The sequence below is a fragment of the Simochromis diagramma genome, unplaced genomic scaffold (genome assembly GCF_900408965.1).
Source record: "Simochromis diagramma unplaced genomic scaffold, fSimDia1.1 OVJJ01000816.1, whole genome shotgun sequence".
Lineage (NCBI taxonomy): Eukaryota > Metazoa > Chordata > Actinopteri > Cichliformes > Cichlidae > Simochromis > Simochromis diagramma.
In genome coordinates, this window is record NW_024386908.1 from 17,987,581 (window position 1) to 18,009,478 (window position 21,898).

Below are 21,898 nucleotides of genomic sequence, written 5' to 3' on the forward strand. Positions count from 1 at the left end.
AAACATGACGTGCTGAGATAGGCTGTGGATGCACATCTGTGAGTGTGTGTGTGTGTGTGTGTGTATGTGAAAGTGCCTTTTTTTAAAATCCTTTTTTGGAAGTTGTGAGTCCACTCACGCATGTCCTGAGCGAAGAGCAGCAGCACTCCGAATGAAATAATCATAAAGTGTTTAGTAGATTTCTGAATTATGAATTCTAGCATTAACCCATTGTGAACATTGCACTTTGATGTATAGGATTGTGTACTTGGCATGTAGCATCATAACATGTTGGTGCATTTTAACTCAAAGGGAGGTTTCTTTGAATGTGTTTGATAATAAAGGAAATGGTTGTCTGTTAGTGTTGCTGTATTTGAAAACTGAGCTTCCTAATGATGAGCTCATATAGCCAAATGGATTGTATCAATGTGTTGTATTTATATTATAAATAAACCTAAACTAGCATTCAAGCCTCTCATCGATTTGATCCTTTCCTTTGCTGTTTTCTCCCACTCAATAAACTTCCTGATGTGTTCAGTAAATTGCTGCCATTTAACCCTTTCATAGTTTTTTCCACTATTTCTCCAAATGTCGTTAACACCAAATTGTGCGCCCACCATCTGAAAGTTGCAGCAGAAATTGAGTTTTTGGTGAGTCTGTGGCTTCAGTTTCCTCTTCTTAGTTGACGGGAGTGGTACCTGGTTTCCCCTTTAGCTGCAAGGTTCAACCGGTTTTGCTTTCAGAGAATCTCTTCTGCATACTTTGGTTGCAGTGAGTGGTTATTTCAGATACTGTTGCCTTCCATTTTCCTCTAACATCACCAAGACATTTTTGGCCAGAAACTGCCGCTCACTGGACATTTTCTCTTTTCAAATCTTTCTTTGTAAATTTTAAAGACTGTTGTGCAGGAGAGCAGATGGGCAGTTTTAGGCTTTGTTCAAAGTCCATTAAATCACATTTCTCCCCTATTCTGATGTTTAGCTTGAACTTCAGGAGGATCGTTTTGACTGTGTTTGAATGCTTAAATGCACTGGGCTAATAAAAGGGCCAGTGGGTGTATGTGCATTAGTAAATGAACACTCTTTAATTTTTAATCTCAGACGATACTCACAAAAAATGTATTTTATTGTCCTCTAAAATATTTAGCTTTCTGTTCCAGTGATGGATATTCCTGTTAAACATAGCCAAAGTTTCACATAATGAGATCACTTTATGTGCAGTGAGCCAAAAGCTTCACAGGTTCAACTGTCTGGTCTCAAAATGATGTCACATATCCTTATTGTAGTGATCTCAGCACATAGCTGAGCACTGCAGTCCCGTCCTGTGAGAGGCAACCAATCAGAACAAAGTTGGTTCAAACAGGGGGAGGAGCCAAAGCAGCTGGAGCAAAGCAGAGTTTAAAACAAATAAGGATATTAAAAATAAATAAATAATACAAAAAAAATATGTAAAAAGTAAATATTGAAACTTTACTGTTTTACATTTCAAATCTTTATTTAAACTGTATTAAGCACAACAAATGTAATGTATAACGAATTAAAACATAAACCTGTTAAAACCGCATGATGCCAAATAATTAAAAGGCTTTGAGCACGAGCAGTGCTGTGGTGGTCATCCTGTCACGGTCAGGTCAAATAAATTCAGAGCACCTCGAATCTCTTTGGTCTGGAACATTTTTGGCAAACTGAGAATCAAAGCAGCAAAAAGCGCCAGCTGGACCACAGAAAACGCAGGACCATGTAAAAATTTAGCGTCTTGTCGATGTGCAGTTCAGCCCTTCGACCCGGGTTTGAGGGTGCTGAAAGGCTTGGAGTTCCGAAGCGAGCCAGAAATCTCCTGCAAGAAGCCGGTGAGGTGCAGGTCCTTCTCAGACTTCCTTCCGTCAAAGATGACGACAAGCGTGAAGTGCGGCTCCGGCCGCGTCAGGTAGTATGTGCTCTGGACCTTGTCATCATAGAAGTGCACCACTTTGTCCAGAGTGTTGAGTTCAGCGGCGCGGTCTCCCATCATCATGATGACGTTGGGCCAGTGCGTGAGTGGCCGTTCTCCCGATGGCAGTGACACCACAGCGGGGAACTGCTCCACGCCCTTCGGTGCTTCCCGGTACGAGTGTGGGTGGTGGTAGCCGTGACCCTGGAAGCTCTCCGAGCCGCGGTTGTCAAACACAAGCGACACATTGCTGGCATCGTGTTTGCGTATGAAGGTGGAGATCTTGCCGTAGTAGTCCGGGGTGGTGCGGGCCGTCTGCGCCCTCATGTCAGCCGGTACCGTCTGCTTGCTCAGAACTTCGTGAAAGTAGAAGCTGAACTTGGCGAGCAGTGCCGCTTGGAAGCGCTGCAGCCACACATAGAGGTGTGGAGGCTGCACTGCCTTCTGGGACTGACCTCCGAACAGGTGCTTGCGAGTCTCCTTCTGCCGCTGGAACAGCTGACCCCAGGTGATGAGCTTGGAGTTGGCACCATGCAGGCTGAGCAGGGCGGGCAGGAAGTGCCACTCGGACAACTGGGCTTGGCAGCGCAGCAGCTGTGTCACTACGTCCACCTCCATCTGGAAGCCCTCCTCCACCCGGCCCACAATGGGATGGTGAAACCTGGAAGAGCAAAAAAGAAAGAAGGAGGTGAGGAAGTAAAGAAGGAACCAATCCATCAATCAGTCATTATTCCTCCTGTTGGGTCTGACATTATTCATCTTTTCCAGGCCTGAAACAAACACACACTGAGGCTCCAGTGAAACAATCACTTCTGAACAGTGCTGACAGACCTGCAAAGGCAAAATGTGAAGAAGTTTTGAGGGTGCCAAAATAAAATCTCTCTGAGGAGATAGAATCCTTTATTTTTCTCTTCTGGCCTAATTTGCAGAAACCTCAAAGCAGCTGAGACAAACGTCTCCCCCAGATCTGCTGACGAGGGAGAGAGAGAGAGCAAGCACGTTACAGTCTCTCGCCGGTTCATGGCTGGCTGACCCGTTGACGTGTGGCGCGTCACGCCGCATTCCGCTGCAGCTCCGTCAACAGCTCACTCGCTTTCTGTTCCTGCTGTGGCTGCAGCACGCCACTTTGCTGACACGTCTCTGGGGAAAACACCAGATTCCTGAGCTCAAAGTTTCCCTTCAACAACCTCAATATGTCATTCTCTCTCTTTCTCTCTCGCTCTTTGTTTTTTACTCTTGGGTCCAGAAGCTTTTGAATAATGACACAATTTTTGCCTCTGTGCACCACCACAGCAGGTTTTAAATTAAACTATGAAGAAATGATTTAAGTGCTGACTTCCAGCTTTAATTCTAGGACTTTAATTTAAATACTGCATTACCTGTTTAGGAATTACAGACATTTCTATGCACAGTCACCTGGTTTGTGTCAAAATTGTGTCGTTTACCAAATACTTAACCGTACATGTTTGGGTTTTTTTTTAATCTCGCTTTTTTATAATCAACATCAAAGGACCAAACTACCTGGGTCTGGAAGTCTTAGTTAGTACAACTATGTTAGTTGTAGTAGTTTCGAACTGTTCTGTTTAACTCTTACATTGCAAAATTAAAAGATTTTCTTCAGTAAAAGTAATCTGTAATCAGATACACACTTGGAGCTGTATTTCTGGAGGACGACCTCGAGCACTGTGACCAGCTCCTCAGAGTTGACATTCTTCTGGCTGCCCAGTGAGTGCATTTTCTCGTACAGGTCAGCCATCTCCATGCGGGCCTGGATGAAGTGGCAGAGCTGCTCTGAAAGGTGCGATAACAGGTCCTCCAAGTAGGAGGCGGAAGAGGAGGAGTTCAACTGGCCGTGGCGCCCCATCATCACCACCTTCCTGAGCTCGTTGTACAGCGAGGTGTAGATGGTGCGGATGGAGTCCTTCCGGCTGAAGAAGGACTGGCCACCTGCAGAGAGAGGGGTGTGTGTCAAGCTACAGAAACACTCAGGTGCTGCAGCGCCACCTGGTGGTGGAAGTTAAATTTATATCTGGAGTTTTAAATGTTTAATTGAGTACAAATAATAGACAATAAGAAATCATTGCTTACTTATAATGAAGATGAAAACATAATAAGTCTCAGCTCAGACTGGATTAAAATTCTGACTGAAGCGGCGATAAAAACAGTTGAAGCTGTTGTGAACATAAACGTTCTGCAAGGTGTGATGCAGGACATCCATCAAGGACATAAAACAAATTATAAAAACCTAAAACTCTGCATGCACAGCACTACATTTAAAAGCTGTTTATTAGGAGCAAAAAAAAGATAAATACTTAAAGGAGTAAAAACCCTGAAATCACCGTTATGGACTGAACCCAGATTTCCCAAAACATTCCCATATTTGACGTTTTAAAGAAGGTGTCATTCTGAAGGAGACCACTCGCATGAAATATTTCACAACAGGTTAAAGGTGAATGCTCAGAACAGACTTTTAGTGATTGCAGTGACCCTTTGCTCTAAGGGGAACCACACAATTCCAACATTCCTTCCACAGCATGAGCGCCACAGGCCATTTTATTATCATGAACTGACATTCATATTTGCAATTGTTCTCCTAAATTTGCTATCATTTCTTACAAATAGATTTTTTCTCCTAGACTTTCGTTTACTTATAAACATGCTCCATTCTCCTGAATTTTTTTCTTACAAATATGCCATTTTCACCTGAAACTTTTTCCCCTCATAGATTTGCGCGTTTTTTAAAAATTCATTTTAATTTCATTTAATATGTCAATGAAATCAATTACACATCGACGAATTATTCTACCTTCGTACATGCACAGACCCCATATATACTCCATTTTATCTGCTTTAATCCACCACACCCTCCGTGTTATGGTGGTAGTTATACAGTGGACCACAGCAGCAGAGAAAGCTACCTATTTTCTGTCCCAGGAACGTCATGTTGTGGTAAACCTTCTCCGCCGCGGCCAGATGAGCCAGAGCGGCCAGCAGCGCGCTCCAGATGCTCCCGCTGCTCCTGCTGCCGTCCTTCTCCCGCTCCACGTAGTCCTTTGCTCGGTCGAAGGAAAACATGCCGAGCTGGGCGAAGAAGCTCTCCAGGATGGCCCGCTCCCGGGGAACGGGCCGCAGCTCCTCCACCTCCATGGTTCGCAGATAGCCCCGAGAGTGGAGAAGGGGCGAGCTAACTGTTAGCCGGCCGTGTTAGCAACGGGAAGTGTGTGTAAGAAAAAACACCAACTGATAAATAGTGTGGTTAAAAAGCTAATTTTACATACTGATCCCAGGAAACCCATTAAATATAAACGTGAAACAAAGAAATTAAAACACGTCTATTTAAAGCTAACAGGCCAAGTGCAAGACGCCATATTGGCTACGCCGGATGTAAACACTACGGAAAGCCGCGGACATCAATTCATGAAGAACCTCCTAAATTGGGGGCGATAGAGGAGGGGGTCTTTTATTCAGCGGCGGATCTAGAGAAGTTTTCTTAGGGTGGCATGAGGGTGGCAAAGAAATCAAATGGGGTGGCAAAATCAAAGCCTTTTTTTTTTTTCAAACACATATGTAGGTGGTTACATATGGTTAAACTAATTCAAATGCAGTAAGTATACACGTTTTTCATAAAAATATAGTCTATAACTTAATTATTATCTGTAGCCCACATAATTAAACACTTTAGTTACATAAAACATGTGAATTTTGATGTTATGTACTGTATAGCCTGTATAATAAATAAATATGTAGCCCAATAAGTATAAAGTCCAGAAAGCTACACAACATTGGGTGGTTCATTTACAAACACAAGTCTAAATTAAGTTTCACTGTTTTTTGTTAGAAAACAATCACATTGTTACATGTTAAATTACACAAAATGTCAGAAATCTGCACTGTCATGAACAAAAATTTAAACCTAATTTTTCATGATTTGTTGGATGAGGTCTGAAATACAACCAGCCATTTTTGACTCCTTTTGAGTTTACGTTTGTATTTCACCCTCAGATTGTTTCATTTTATTTTTTTTCCCCCTTGCCTTGTTTGGTATCATTCTTTTCAGCTCAACTGAATTTAGTTGTTTTTCACTGGCATACGGCATTAGTACTACTATTACTATTAATAGTACTATTACTGATCGGAAATCACACAAAGAACTTAAAATCCTAGTTGTATTTTTTACTGTAAAAAAACCCATAGACATGCTGAGTAAATTTTTACAACTTGAAATGCAAATATAATATAATTGTACATTTTGTAAACATATACAACTATTTATCTAAAAATGCAGCCAATACACCTGCTGTTTTTTTCATTTTGTGTAAGAATTTAAAAATATTACTAAAACTAAAATGAGAGAACAATCAGGTTTTGCAATAAGATGCCCCACAAAAGATATGTGCCAGTAAAAAAAAAAAGTTTGTCCACCAAAAGACAGAGGAGAGCAGCACAGGGATAAACCTGCAGGCCTGACAACAGGAGGTGTATCACTCCGCTGGTTTTCTACTTAGTGACAGTGTTTACATTGCAAATGTGCCTTTGTGACATTCATTAGTGCCCTCACTGACACACAAAACAAAACGACTACACAACAGAACAACTACAGAAGACAACACAACACAACACACTAAGAATCCACTCCACACTAAACGTCACAAATCTCCCACATCTAAGCTCTCTCTCTCTCCCTTGCTCTGTCTCGCTGCCGTTACCGTCACTCCCAAAACCTTCCCTCTTCCTAAACAACCAAATCCCACATGTTGACTTTTTTTTTTTAAATTGGTCGACATGGTGCATTTTTCCACCAATAAGAAAGAGGTGGCTTTTTTCCCTTTCTTTACTGTTTTCGTGCTGTCCTTAGAAAACGCTTAAAACCCACACACACAAAAACATGATGACAGTATTTAGTAAAGAGCGTGGCTTATATATATTATCATAACTCTGGATTTACTGGCCTGTAATTAAAATTTAAAAACTTTAAAGTCGAACTTTCAATGTGAGCCGAAATAGAGAGTCAGCGTGGCTGCAGCGTGTTGCTATGTCAGCTTACATCAGTCATGTGATTTGGAGGTGCAGTGTGTCCGTGGACCACAGAGGGTTAATAACAATCACCTTCCTTCCATTTCCAGAGTGTAACATCCAACCACCTGTGTAAAATCCGAAATTCCCATGGTGTTGTTCAAAATGTGCTCTGGCACAATCATAACCATCGCTTGCTACTGAAAACAAGAAAAAAGCTGTCCTGCTATGGCCTGAACCATTTGTTAATGGTGCAGGGGAGGAACACTATGCAATATGTTCAGTTTTAGCATTTATATTCACTGTTGACTGTAATTACGCTCAAACTGTTAATGCTATCTTATTTGAATAAACAACACTGTCATATGCAAAACTGGGGTGGCACTTGGGGTGGCAAGGGATCATTTTAGGGTGGCACTTGCCACCTCATGCCACCCTTCTAGCTCCACCCCTGCTTTTATTATTGTTTAATTTATTTTCACTGTATTTAATTTGTTATAAAAATCCAGATTTTTTAAACTCAAATTTCCAAGAAAAAAAGGTCAAATTTACAAAAGTAAACTGACAAATTATTATGAGTTATTAATCCCAGGAGTTCAAATATATAAATTAATATGTAAATTAAATACAACATAACTTTAAGAAGTGAAGTTATATTGTTCTTTGAAATAAAAAAATATTTTTGCCAATATTTTTCCCAGTTTTCCTACACGTTACTATTTTTCATCATGTATCCCCTCTAAGTAACAACAGGAATGAACCAAATCCCAGGTTTAGACTTATTTTTCACTTTCATTGTTGAAAGCATATTAAAGTTATCTTTTGTGGGGCTGAAACTGTGAAAACCTCCCAATACATTATCTACAGTTAATGTTTTTAACACAGTTATTTAACAGAACTGTTTTGTGCTTTTTTGTACTAAATAACACTCTGAATATGTTTTATATTAATTGGTTTTTGTTTTTGTTTCATATATATTGCTGTTATATGTCCTCATTCTTGTTGGCTTTTAACCGGGCCCTGAAATATGTTGCAAGGACTAAAAATAAATGTAAAATTGATGTTGCTGTCAGGGGTGTTGGTGAAGATATATAACCTTAATATCACTTAAGCCAGGGGTGTCCAACTCCAGGCCTCAAGGGCAGATGTCCTGCAGGTTTTAGTTGTGTTCTTGATCCAACGCAGCTGATTTCAATGGCTAAATTACCTCCTCAGCATGTCTTGAAGTTCTTCACAGGCCTGGTAATGAACTAATCATTTGATTCAGGTGTGTTGACACAGGGTGATATCTAAAACCTGCAGGACACTGGCCCTTGAGGCTTGGAGCGGGACACCCCTGACTTAATCTAAGCACCAATCAAAGGGGATGAAGTTCCTGTAGTTCCTCTAGTGGCCACTTGATGCTGCTTCAAACAGTGAGTCAGTTGCCATAGACTCCAATGTTAACGTGTCCAACTTCCCAGCAGACATAAACATGGTTACAGCCTGATGCAAGAAACAACTTAGGTCTGTCCTAATAGGGTCACTTCCAGTACCAAAAAAGCGGCATGGCAGTGACTAATCCCATCTTTTATATACAGTCTATGGTTTAAAGTTTGGCTTGCCCATTGATTTCCCTCAGGATTCATTTGCTCCAAGAGTCTTTGGGGATTCATATGTGCTCAAATTGTGGTCATAAATATTTTGTACTTGTAAATCAAATGCATATTTGTGTACTGAGTTTTGTAACCTTGTAAACCAAAATATTTGAAAAATGTTATGTTTCTGCATCTATGTGTTAGTTGAAAGCCACACACAGCCAGGGAACCTGAGCACAGAGATTTACATGTAGTTTTTTGCTTTGTATCTGTAACCAGACCTTAACAAAAACAATTGTAACTTGTGTAAATATTTTTACAAACACAAATCTTTTTTTACACACACAGAAATTCTCATCTGTAGATGCACAAGCATAAAATTTTCACATATTTTGGTTTACAAGGTTACAAAACTCAAATACTCACAAATACACATTTGATTTACAAGTACAAAATATTTATGACCACAATTTGAGCCCATAGGATTCACTAAACTCCAACATCATGTCATGGTGTTGAAGTCCCTTTCAACAACTACACTTCCCATGAGTCTTGGAAATACAGAATGTTATAAGGTCTTTCTCTCTAATTCTCTCTTAAGGCTCTCTCTCTCTCCAGGGGTGGATCTAGCCCCCCTCTTAAAAAGTTACTGCTGCTTCAGTTTCGCACAAACCACATCTCCTCTGATCCTCCTCCGCTCGTCGCTGCTCGGTAGGTGGCATAATCTCTCTTTCCTTCAATAGCTCTCCCCTAGTGTGTGTGCGTTCATAGTTTGATCTCAGTTAATGTTTTTGACTGATAGACATTTATGGTGTGTATTCAAAATAAACTACTGATATTAAATCACCACTATGACTGTGTGTGGGTTTAATATTGGAGCATAAGACCAGGCTACAAGAAATTTGAGCTGTAAATTATCCGCAGGTTTGTGCACCTGTGTGAATCAGTGGGAGGAAGATATAATTAAATAAATTCTTGTTTTGAGTATTTAGTCTATTGTAATTTGTTAAAAACATTAAATCATTTTGCTTTATAGTTTTGGATATACACTCTACAGCCACTTTATTAGGTAGACCTTTTCAACTCCTTGGTAACACAAACACAAACATTTATTCAGCCAATCCTGTGGCAGTAACTCGATGCATTTAGACGTGGTCAAGATGACCTGCAGACATTCAGGCTGAATATCAGAATGAGAAAAACATTATTTTAACTGGGTTGAACGTGGCGTGGTTGTTGGTACCAGATGGGCTGATCTGAGTATTTCACGAACTGCTAATCTGGTGGGATTTTCTAACAAAACCATGTCTGGGATTTACAGAGGACGGTCCAAAAAAGAGGAAAATATGAAGTAAACTGCAGCTCTGTGGGAGAAAATGCCGTGTTGATACTGACAGGAAAGCAACAGTAACTCAAATAACCACTTGTTACAACTAAAGTATGCAGAAGAGCATTGCAAACTCAAACTTTGCACACAGGCTAAAGCAGCAGAAGACCACATTGGGTGCCACTCTTGCCATCTAAAAAAAGAAAAGAAAAAGTCTATAATTCACACAGCCTCACCAAAACTACACAATACAAGACTAAAAAATGTTTTGTGGTCTGATGAGTCTCAATTTCTGCTGCTGGCTGAAACTTAAGTAATTATAACAACAACAAAACAAAACAAAACAAAAAAAGAGTAATTATAATATACTTTTTTAAAATCCCAAGATTGGTATTTTTTGATACAGAACTTTAACATTATTTAAACACATTTAAACACACAGGGGGGGAAAAGCTTAAATAAGTAAAAAGATATGAAATTATGTCATATATACTGTTCGATAACAATATCGTAATTAAGTAAAATCAGAATAAATAGAGTACAGTAAAAAGGCACACATTTAAATGAAAATATTAAGTAACAAAATCACATGTAATCAAGTAAAAGCAGAAACTTTTTTTTAAGTTTTTAATGCTGGAAAGAAAAAAACTAGTTACTAGTAAAAAGAAGATGGAACAGTGCTGTGGTGATGCTGTCCCTCTCAGAAATGAGCATAATTGGCACATCTTTTGGTTCTTTCGAGAAAAACCAGGCTGCATCTTTTACTTAGAAAGCATACATGGATTCATAAATGGTTCATGGGGTATTATAAAAATACAGGTGTTTTTATGATGAGACACAATCTATTCTAACCCTGGTATTAAAAGTGTGTAATGTGTACAAACTGCTCCACATTCATTACACAGAAAAGCTTTTAAAATGCTGGCACATACAGAATCACTTTTATTAGCCTGTACAAATGCAGTGGAACAGAAATACATCTAATCTCAACAGTGTGGTAGTTAAAGCTGAGCTGAGCTTCACAGTCAACTATAATTAGACTTTAATTTATGTGCAAATACCTGTGACACAGTGAATATCCCCTGAGCCTCAGACTGACTTTCCATTTGTAGTGGTAAATAGTAAATCACCCCACATAAACCAAAATAAGGACAGAAGAGTTGAAGGTAAACTGACCTTTCTTATCAGCTGTACCTCAGCACACTGTACACCGTGATATCTTAGCTGGAAAATCATTTTGAACCACTATGACACGACAAAGCTAATTACTAACATCCCGTTCACTGTCTTACTCCTAACATGCTAGCTTGTTGAGCAGTTTTTTGATTGTGTGTTACAGATTTTTGGCTATAAACCAAAATGATGAAAAGTCAAATTACCAATTAAAGTGATAAGAGTTAATCCTGAAGGGAATGTGAATACACAAACCAGTCTTAACCCACTGCCAGCCTGCTCCTGTGTACATTGAGCTTTATCAGTAATATTCACACACTATTTGCCAAAAACAACACTAATACTAATAAGAATTTGGAATTAATCATCTGGGAACCATGAAAAACAATGTGCAATCAGGTCACCCAGCTCATCTGGAGATGTTGCACAGAAAATGTTGTACCTTTCGCTTTGGGCTTTTGTAGCTATTGGAACCAGATGAAAAGTCAGGGGATTACCATAACTTAAAGAATTTATCCTCTGGGAACCATGCATCTTAGCATGTAGCATCATGGTAATGCATCTAATGACTGATGTATTTAATTTATTTACCATAAAGGGTTATCAGAATTGAGAGCATTTATTTCCTGGGTTTGATAACGTTCTTGTAAATTGAAGGAATATTAGAAGATTACCAAAGATTTTTGGGATCATCATCTGGGAACCATGAATAAACATGAATGGAATTGAATTGAATTGAACTGAAGTGAGTTGATAACATTTGCTAGGATTCATCCTTTGAACACCATCAATTCTGTCCAGTTTCTGAAATTATATCAAACGTGAAATTTAAACCACATGGAGGCACAAGAGTGAAGCCCAGGGGATCTCCAAAGTAACTGGGACTGATCATCTGGCAACCGGTGCAAAGGTTTTGTTCACTTTATCAAGTAGATTATGATATCCGCAAACAAAATAACTTGGCATTAGATGAAAATTTGGATCCAGTTAGGATTCATCATATCAGAACTTTGAATTGCTCAACGAATTCATTGTAAGCATCCAGTATCTCTGAGAAGACATTAGATTAAAAAATGTCAACACCATGATGGCACTAAACAAAAAGTAGTGTCAATAAAAATGTATGTTAATTGTCTGGGAACTGTGAATATCAACACAATGTCAAGGTAAGCCATGCAGTTACTGGAGCTAATTTAATGAGGGGGGGGGGGGGGGGGGGGGGGGGAATTGGGGAACGTTCATCATCTGAAAACCATGATCAACAATGTGGAAAGATTTAGGCCTTTCAGTCAGTTTGAGTTGGGAAGATTTCACAGAATATTAAGGCCATGTCAGAGGATTACCAGAGTGGGTAGGATTCATCCTCTGGCAACCACGAATCGTCACACAATAAAATGATAATTCGCACAATAACTACAAAGGTATTTGAAGGGAAAATGATCAAACCGGTGGATAGATATTTCTTGTTATTTGAAGCTTCTGAAATCTCCAACTGTATTCTCAATAGGACATAATTGATTTGACTTAGGTGTGTCAATGTTTGATTTTTCATCAGACACCCGATAAAAAAAATTCTGCTGTGATGCAAGACAAGAACAGAGGTCTCTCTGTGCTCTGCTGTCAGGAAGAGAAGTATTTCCCATGGGATCATAGATTAAAGGCTGCATTTTGAGCGAGCTTTAAAGCTCTTGAAGATCATTGGAAGCTCAGAAATTCCAAGAAGAATGGCCAGAATGATTATAGATATTATTCTGTTTCATCAAACGGTAGGACATCGCTTTCCATGTAGTCTGTCTGTAAGGGTTATTTACCTGTTGCCTTATGTTTTACTTGAGTCCAGCTTCTTAAAGAGTAAGCTGCAAATCCAAACAAGCAACACTACAAAAACTCGATTACATCAATTTTTGCAGGGTTGCTCCACATGTTTCAAAATCGGTTTCAAAATTTTTCAAACATCCAAAAGACGAACATCAATGTAATTTTAAGTTCCACGTATGTGTGCACAGTAAAATGCCTTTACATGCCAGGAAAACTAGATATACAAAATGCATGAACCTCATTGGTCAAATTCCAGAAATATTGCCAAATTATTGTAAGGAGGATCATGAGCACCTCAGCAAGATCTTTAAAAATAACGTTGTGGGTGTTTAATTATCCAAAGAATTACCAGTCTGAGCTGAGATGGATGACTCTAATGGGGTGCAGCGTTGGTATTTTCTTCTCTTTTTTCATTTTTATACGGGATTCAACTGCCTTAATTTGATTTTTTTTAAGTTTAAAACACGAAACCTTTGGAATGTCTTCTGAGTAGACACCAAATTATAAAAGTTTTTAAACCAGAAATATCTTCATAACAAATACAGCTATCAATTAAACACAGTTATTAATTGATGAAATATTCCGATTTCGCCTGTGCTTTGTCGTGTTTCCACCTATGCCGACCTATTTAAAAAAAAAAAAAAAAAAAAACCCTAAAACAAACAAAAAAGAGCTGTAATTTGGGTTACTGTCCCTTTAAGAACTCAGTGGCTGGCTGCCGGAAGTGGGTCCGTCGTGTTTTCTCCCTCCGGCAGATGTTTTAGCCTGGAAGCTTCAGCTGAGCTTCTGATTTCTGTTTGGTTTCACTGATAAAATCTTTTTCTCTTTAATTATATTTGTAAGAAACACTACTGTTAGTTGTTCCACTTAAAAAATAGAAAGCTAACCTTCTCGCTAAAGTAGGGCGTGTAACCGACAAGTCGTGATGGCTCAGGAGATAAATGGTGAGTTTATATATGTATTTTTTTTTTTTTTAAGTACCGCTTAAATATATTCCCATGTACCAAACTGACACTTCAGCCCGGTGTTTGATATTATTTTAGAGTGTTATTCTGCTTTGTTTAATTTGAGAACACTTAGTTCTCATATTTAGGTGTATAATTTCAATGTTAGGGAGGTCTGATGGCGCTTTGTTTTGTTTCCGCTCTCCTCGTGACTCTCTTCATGGCAAATTAAGAGAGTGGTTCTCAGGCAGTTCATTTAAACAGAGCTGAGAGCAGAGGGAGGATGAGTACAGGCTAGCCTGAGGTCAGCCAGTACCAGGGGAGAGTCAGGAGGTTTGAAATGAGGCGGCACAAGGGTGTTACCTGAGAGGTGTACCAAGCTGGGGTCTCTGCTTCAGGCTCCAGGAGGCGAGTTTTACATGTCATGTGACTCTTTCTGCACAACATTATTCCTATAAGTGCCACCTATTCCAAGGACCTTGTATTTTTATTTAACTAGCATATTTTATTATATGTAACTTCAAGGTGCTTAATACAGAAAATAACAAACCTAAATGCTGTAGTTTTACAATGCAAGCAAAATACAGCAAAATAAAGCATAAAATGAAGTTTAGGCTGTATTAGGGTTATATTTTCTGCTCTGAGGCACTGTTATGAAGAAGAAATGAAAGTCTAGACAAAATGAGAGCTTTTATTTTGTTATTAAACATGTTCTGACCAACTTGAAGTAGCAGTATTGTTTTCTTACAGCAGCAGAAACTATCTAACAAACACTGACGTGACTCTGTCCTCCTGTCCTGCAGCACGGGCCGTCCCTCAGCATGGACTCTGAAAATGACATCTTGATGAAGGAGTCCATCAACATGATGATTGACATGATCGTGCTGTGTGCCACTTTGGCACTCTCTCTCTTCTTCTGGATCGTCTCCCTCACGATGAGCACGTTCTACGGTGAGCTGTCCGCCTGGGAATGTTTTCACTTTAAGAGTTTTCTTTTCCTTAAAACTGCCTTCAAACAGGAAGTTAATCCATTAAATTATGTGCCCCTCCATGTGCCCTGAATAGCTTTCACACTAACTTTGATTTTTTTTTTTTCTCCTGAAGTGGGTTAAAAGCTGAACAGACCTCAGTACCATTTTTCACAGTCGTGCATGGACAGAGAGAGCGTGGCAATGAGGACACGAGGCGTATGTTGAAAGACAAACTTGACAGCTGTCAGGAAGAAACTCAGTTCCTTGTATGTGTGCACATACTTGGTGAATAAAAATGAGTCAGGGTCTCTGGTCTTTCTTTTGAGCAACATGATAAGTAAAGTTTGGGTTTCGTGCTGTTACTCAAATGTTTGTGATTGAGCATTTGTTTGTGCTTCAAGCATTAGATTTTCACAAATGACGAGAGATGTTACAGCATTTCCACCAAGATTTTCCTGCCTTCTTCTTCTCCTTCTTATACTACTTCCTCCTCCTTCTCCTCCATCTTCATCATCCTTTGTCCAATATCCTCCATCACTCCTAAGCTGTCCGTCAGATCATTTCTAATCTTCTCCTCCTGCTCACTCCCAGTGAAAATCTGAAGACCCCCCACCTCGGCCTCCAGTCTTTCTCTCAGTACCACCGTCCCCACACAAAAAATCACAGTGGGTCTCACTACCATCTTGTAAATCTTCTGCACTCGTCTCCACCCGCTGCACCCTGCCACATTTAAATTATTTCAACAGCTTACATTATCGAAGCACATCAGCTCATTTCTCGTCTCTCCAGTTTCATTTTGAAATCATCATCATCAGATAGATTTCCCTTCTACAGCTGTCCCCACTGAAATCAGTCCCTGCATGGTTTTAAATTAAGACACAGTTACTGGATTGTTACACTTTGAGTGACCTGACACTGTTGTTGGAGTTGATCACCTCCAAAGCCCACAATGAGCCAGAAAAAGCCAGAATAATACGCAGCAGCTGCAGTTTAATCAGTTATATTTAAAAAAAAAAAAGTGCAAAAAAAAGTGCATCTCATTTCTTTTTAATATTTAAAATAAAAACTTTTTCACTCTGTGATCAATTTAAAAATAAAAACGGATCTTTACATGCTTCAGTAAATCCTTCAAACGATCAGTCGGGTGGAGAGGTGCTGATGGTAGTCTTGGTGTGTGTGTTTGTTTTCAGGCACGCTGCAGCCTGTGTCGCCGTGGCGTTGGTTGTTCTCCATCTTGGTACCCCTCACGGTGACGATGCGAGCGCTGAAGAGACGCAGTCTGGACCGATCGGGAGCGCTGGCCGGTGAGTATTTGTCATCACCTTTACCCACCTGCGTGATGTCAGAGGAAGTCGTTTTGGCTTCCTGGCTCGCTGCTTAGCCGTTATGAAGTCATTTCGAGTGAACATTAGAAGAGTTGTGATGTTTGGTGTGTGTCTACACTGCGTTAAGTTGCTGCATTGTGATTGGTTAATAAAGTGGTGGGTGAGCGTGTTTTGGTTTGGGTTTTTTTAAAGGGGGATATTCTATGACCTTTTAAAATAAAGAAGATTCTCCAATACTTACATATTTTCCAAGAAGAGGCACATTTTAAAAAATCCAAACCATTTTTCAGTTAACACGCCAAGCTCTTCAGGCTGCTGCTTTTGCCTGTTTTCTTGGTATTATATGACGTAAGCGATGCATTTAAAACCAAGGACTGTAACGCATTTCCAGCACTCGCACCAGAAAACAACTAGACCTCTTACTACGAGTCTGCAGATGACGCACAGATCTCGTCATGTGACCCATTAAACTGAAGTCATGTTGGTCACAGAAGACTTGTTCTCATATGCTTGAGTTAAAGAGCAGAAAACTGGATTTCTGGCCACAGTCATGGACTTTAAAGATCTAAAACTCATAATCCACATTAATGCTGTCACAAAATCGCCCCATGAACGGACTCAATTCTCACATTAGACACCTTTTCTTTCCTGAATCGGTACCTGTAATGTAAACCAGAGCCTGAATTCGATAAAGTTGTGAAAATATGTGTAACAGACAAGCAGAGGGAATTTTTCCACACGTCTCACGTTGCTGTCTTTAGTTTGAAATATTCAGCTTACTGCTGATATCTTCCATTTGATGTTTATTTTGTGGAATTTGTTTACAGTTCTGTGAAAAGCATTTGCTCCCATCATTCATTCAGGACTTTCTGGTATAGAGGAGATTTCATGGCTCCATTAAGCATCCTAAAGCAGCCTCAAACCATCACACCACAACCACTACGTTTGACTGTTGGTATGATATTATTTTGATGAAATCTTGCATTAGTGTTAGTCCGCCTACAGAATGCTTTCAACAAACTCTCGGGTATCATCCAGATTTTTTTTTTTCCCAAATATGAGCCGAGCCTTTGTGTTCTTTTAGCTCAGCACTGCTTTTCTCCTCGAACTCTCCTACTGTTGCCATTTTTTGCCCAATCTCTTATTGTTGAATCACGAACTGTGACCTTGCAGTTCTTGAGATGTTGCTCTGGGTTCTTTGATGAGTCGTTGATGACCTCTTGGAGTAATTTTGGTTAGCCAATCTCTCCTGGGAAGAATCACAGAGGTTCACTAGAGTCCCAAAGCCTTAGAAATGTCTTTGTAACCCTTTCCAGACTGATTGAAATCAATGACTTTGTTTCTCAGCTGTTTCTTTAGATTCTGGCATGATGTGTTGGTTCTATTTGAGATATTTCTTCATTCAGCAGGTCAGGCAGTGAAATTGAACTCGGTAGTTAATTACAAATAATTCATGAGTTACTTTTTGACATGGGCCAGGTACGTTTGGTTGACTGTTTCCCTTAATAAATGAAATCATAATTTAAAAAGTAGATATTGAACTTGTTCAGGTTATCTTTCTCTGATATTAAAATTTGTTTGATCCAAAACATTTAAATATAACTAATGTGCCAAAAAATTAAGAAATCAGGAAGGGCACAGTTACTTTTTCACAGCACTGTAAGTTTTCACATGTGAAGTGACAGTCATTAAATTCTTGAATTTTTCTTGAGAGTTTTGATTTTTGCTTTTTATGGATTTTCTTTGCAAGCTCCTTTGATCCACAAAAGACCTCACAATTCTGAAAACTGAGTCACAAGGCTGCTGCCTGAAGTTATGAGATTATGAAAAGAACTGATACTGATCTGATTTATTACACTGCTGAATGATGCCTCTGTGACGCTCAGGCGATCTACAGTATATGAAGAAGGGAGGTGATTTTTCTGCCTTCCAGGAAACGCAAAATGAAATTATCTTTATGGGGTGTTTTTTTTGGGGGTTTTTTTGTAAAGCTTGACATCTTCAGCTGGGTTTGTTCTTTTTAAACATTTGGCAACAGAACGGCACGCTCTGAATGACTGGTGAGCTTGCACTAACATGCGTTTCTGTGCTCTCAGCCCTCCTGGTGGGGTTTGTGTTGACGATGGCAAACTATAGCTTCTTCTCCACTCTGCTGGCCTTCTTCATCACCTCCTCCAGACTGACCCGCTGGGGAGGAGCGCAGAAGAAGAAGATCGACGTCGAGTACAAAGAAGGTGAGAGACGTAAAGGCCTCACAGGTGCTGCAGAGACTGGTGGAAGCTCTGTGACACAGTGAGGAGGCGGAGCCACAGAGAGAATGAGAGATGAAAACACTTTTGATGTCTTACTCAAACTAGCTCTGTGTTTTATCATCTGAGAAGGGATCCCCTTTCCCCAAACTGAAACAAAGAGGTAACAGACATCACAGTCATCTTAATAAAATATCATCTTCTTCCTCCTCACCTTAAGCCTCATCTCCTGAACTGAAGTCAGGGCTCTAACACACGAAAGCATACGTAAAATAGCTAATTTATGTCCGATATTCTCACAATTACTTATCGTCAACAGATTAGACATGAGATGGATAAACAACAACAACAGCAGCTAGTTATAAGCTAACATAAGTTTTCCAGCCTCTCCCAGAGTAAATAAAGGCAGATGCTTCTTACCCGGCATTCACAGCTGAGGTAAACGGTGAACTGACGTATTTCACTGTCGGGGGAAAGGGCCACTTTGCTATCAGAGTACACTGACAGCAAATCAGGAAGTGTGTTCACAAACAACAGTAGAAACGTGCACTCCGGTCACAGCTTTTATGGAGTACAGTCTAACTTTAATACTCGGATCTCTTGTAGCTGGCCAAAATGCGTTTGTCCAGCAGCCACCATAGCTAGGATCTCTATTTAATTGGGAGGGGTTAGGAAATAGACCTCTGTTGACCATAATCTGTAATCTGCTGGCATCTAGTGGTGAAAATGTAACTTTAAATTTAATTATTTTGCATATTAAGTTTATTCATATGAAATTTAAATAAACTAATAACATATTTTACATTATTATACTAAATATGCTTATTTATTGCTTTTTTAATGGGCCAATGTGACGAGTTTGCTTTTTAAATGATCTGTGGCTGAGAGAAAAAAAACTAAGCATCTGATTAGTGACTCCCCTTGACCCACCGCCTTTTACCTGGGCTGCTTAAACAGTTGTCCTGGAACAGTTTGAATTAAATGTGAATTACTTGTTTTTAGGAGGTCAGAGGAATTGGGTTCAGGTTTTCTGCAATGGAGGTGTTCCCACTGAGCTGGCGCTGCTCTACATGATCGAGGTAAACTGAGAAGCACAGGAAATAAGCTGTGTGAGTGTAATGTTAGTAAAGTTGTTCATTTCCTGCTCGTGCTTCAGGTGGGTCCAGGTGAGATCCCCATCGATTTCAATAAGCAGTACTCTGCCTCCTGGATGTGCCTCTCCCTACTGGGCGCGCTCGCATGCAGTACCGGGGACACCTGGGCATCTGAGGTGGGGCCAGTCCTCAGCCAATCAAAGCCGAGACTCATAACCACTTGGAAGGAAGTCCCCACAGGTGAGGAGCCAGTAAGAGGGTGGGGTAATGATGTGAATGTTCCACTTTGTGTTAAAGAGGGGAAAAGTCCCACAGCACAGTTCAGATCAGACTGGGTTTTTTTAAAGTTGTGAAGCTCAGGACTCCTGAGAATTGACTCTTTTCCATGAAGCCAAACACACAGATTAGATTTTCACAACCGTTCATCAGGACGAGGAGGCGTGATTGTGAGCTTCATTAATAATGTGACTTGTCACATTGATTTATCTGAAGCGAGTCCACAGATGAACACTTCTTTTCATGCTGTGTGGCATCTCATTAAAAGGCTGTAGGTACAGAAGATCAGCAGTAAACAAAAAAATTAAAAATCATTTTTTTAGATTTCAGTTGACCTAATCATGCATCCTTTTGCGCTGAAAATCATTTTTAGATAAGTTGCCTCATTTTTCTGGGGCTTTTTTTCCCTGCAGGAACAAACGGAGGTGTTACTTCCATAGGATTGGTTGCCAGCTTCCTCGGTGGGGCAGCAGTGGGTGTGGCTTACTTTGTGACACAGTTGCTAACAGTCAGCGACCTCCACCTGGCCGACCCCCAGTGGCCGATCGTCGTGTACGGCGGCGTGGCCGGCCTGCTCGGGTCCATGCTGGACTCTTTCCTGGGGGCGCACATGCAGTACTCAGGTGGGTTTGAGCCAGATCTCATGTGAATGTTGTTAAGTGTTTGCATACGTAGAGAAACTTCCTGATCTGCCACACAGCCTCTATGATTCTGTCTCGCAAACCCAGATGTGTCAGACAGATTCAGATGTCGCATTCATACTTTGAACCTTTAAAATGTTGTTTGACATCATTTACTGACTGAATCTCAATCCGGGCTCACATTTCAATATGAAATGTAATCAGATTACAACCAGCCTCTTTTAAAAATGCCCTTAAAATCCATTTAGTTCCATTTCAGCCTCATCTTCACTCAATTGTTCCAATAATCTCCAAGATCCAGCTGCAACAGATGTTTTTCATCAGTGTGATCAGTTACATGATCAATGATTGATCAGTGTCTGAAGCTTTACACAGATCAGTTTGATTTAAACACCAATTCTCAGCAACGTACAGCAAATGTTTGCAGTCTGACTGCTGAGTTACAGAGATGAGATTAAAGTTTAGTTTGAGCTGATTATAAATCAGATGTAAGGAGTTTTTCCTTTCCGCTGTTGCCAAAGTGCCTGCTCATATGGTGTCGTCTGATTGTTGGGTTTTTACATCACAATGTGAAGCTCCTCGAGATGATTTGCTGCTGTAAAAAATAAGATTGAACTGAATCTGATGCTGAAGCTTGACGTTCATATGGAGATCAGAGGAAGCAGGAGAACAGTCAGTGGCTTCCTTTTAGAGTATTAAACATGCCCAGTTAGAGTGAAGTTCTGCAGTTTCTTTCCATATAATAGTGAAGTTGAACCATTGAACTCAGCGGCCCTCAGAGATCAAGCAGCTTTTACTTCAGTGAATGTTGTTGGTTTCAGGAGAAAATCCCAGCTCATGGAGTTCAAACTTATTTCACTAAAAATTAAACAGAATTAAAACATAGCTTCAGAGGGGCTCTCCTAAACCTCAGTCCCTGTTTAGCTTGACTGAAACAAGTAAACCGCATCTGCAGACTAATAAAAAATTATTTTTTAAAAAAAATAAGAGTTTAACTTTTTGGTAACGTTTTCTGCAGCTGGGATTTCCTTTCGTGCAATGACAGGCAGAGATTTTCTGACTTTTCTCCTGTGTCCCCTTAGGCTTTGACACGAGCATCGGGAAGGTGGTGAGCTACAGCTCCGCCACCACCCAGTGGATCTGCGGGAAACCCATCTTAGACAACAACGCAGTCAACCTGTTCTCCTCTGTCCTCATCGCGCTCATCCTGCCGGGGCTGGCCTGGGGTGCGTGGCCTCGATAGACTGACACTAAAAAGCACAGTTCACAGTTGTCTGCCTGTTTTATGACCTGCTGGCTGCCTGAATTAGTGTTATTCAAACATTGACAAACATCTGAGACCAACATCTTTTCTTTTTTTCTTTTTTTTTTTTTTTTTTAAAACAAAACAAAACAAAACAAAAAAGACAGGTTTTAATAACTGAGCCACACCTGCACCATCAGCTGCACCCACACCATCAGCTCAAAGCCACTGTGTTTTTAAACATGACATGTTCAGGAGGCCATGGATGTATTAAACTTCACTGCTAACCCCTCAGTCTGGATTTGACTGATTTGTTTTAGATGAGATGACGTTTCTGCC

General features: G+C 40.1%; 2 protein-coding genes across 5 annotated transcripts; one reads left to right on the top strand and one right to left on the bottom strand.

Annotated features, from left to right (window-relative positions):
• Positions 1-1,086: 1,086 nt before the first annotated feature.
• On the bottom strand, positions 1,087-5,335 carry kics2 (KICSTOR subunit 2). Its single transcript, XM_040035825.1, has 3 exons — positions 4,827-5,335; positions 3,558-3,855; positions 1,087-2,569 (listed from the first exon to the last, which is right to left on the bottom strand). The coding sequence occupies exons 1-3, from the start codon at positions 5,053-5,055 to the stop codon at positions 1,750-1,752; spliced, it is 1,347 nt and encodes a 448-aa protein (XP_039891759.1). The 5' UTR covers positions 5,056-5,335; the 3' UTR covers positions 1,087-1,749.
• A 3,782-nt stretch (positions 5,336-9,117) lies between these two features.
• tmem19 (transmembrane protein 19) lies at positions 9,118-21,849 on the top strand. 4 transcript variants are annotated; one of them, XM_040035847.1, is made up of 9 exons: positions 9,156-9,209; positions 12,554-12,764; positions 14,564-14,711; positions 15,922-16,035; positions 18,153-18,290; positions 19,308-19,384; positions 19,462-19,639; positions 20,089-20,298; positions 21,399-21,689. In XM_040035847.1, exons 2-9 carry the CDS (start codon positions 12,723-12,725, stop codon positions 21,557-21,559), a joined length of 1,068 nt encoding a protein of 355 aa, XP_039891781.1. In that variant the 5' UTR covers positions 9,156-9,209; positions 12,554-12,722; the 3' UTR covers positions 21,560-21,689. The 4 variants fall into 4 exon arrangements, with proteins under 4 accessions (XP_039891783.1, XP_039891781.1, XP_039891784.1 ...); XM_040035850.1 differs by lacking the exon at positions 12,554-12,764 and adding an exon at positions 9,820-9,936 and having other exon boundaries at positions 9,169-9,209; positions 21,399-21,849; XM_040035849.1 differs by lacking the exon at positions 12,554-12,764 and having other exon boundaries at positions 9,118-9,209; positions 21,399-21,849.
• Positions 21,850-21,898: the final 49 nt, after the last annotated feature.

Coding starts and splice junctions, on each gene's coding strand:
- kics2 (XM_040035825.1), bottom strand. CDS start 5,055: ATGGAGGTGGAGGAGCTGCGGCCCGTTCCCCGGGAGCGGGCCATCCTG. Junction 3,856..4,826: donor GTTCCTGGGACAGAAAATAG/GTAGCTTTCTCT, acceptor CTCTCTCTGCAG/GTGGCCAGTCCTTCTTCAGC. Junction 2,570..3,557: donor CTCCAGAAATACAGCTCCAA/GTGTGTATCTGA, acceptor TTGCTCTTCCAG/GTTTCACCATCCCATTGTGG.
- tmem19 (XM_040035847.1), top strand. CDS start 12,723: ATGGCCAGAATGATTATAGATATTATTCTGTTTCATCAAACG. Junction 12,765..14,563: donor TTATTCTGTTTCATCAAACG/GTAGGACATCGC, acceptor CCTGTCCTGCAG/CACGGGCCGTCCCTCAGCAT. Junction 20,299..21,398: donor GGCGCACATGCAGTACTCAG/GTGGGTTTGAGC, acceptor GTGTCCCCTTAG/GCTTTGACACGAGCATCGGG.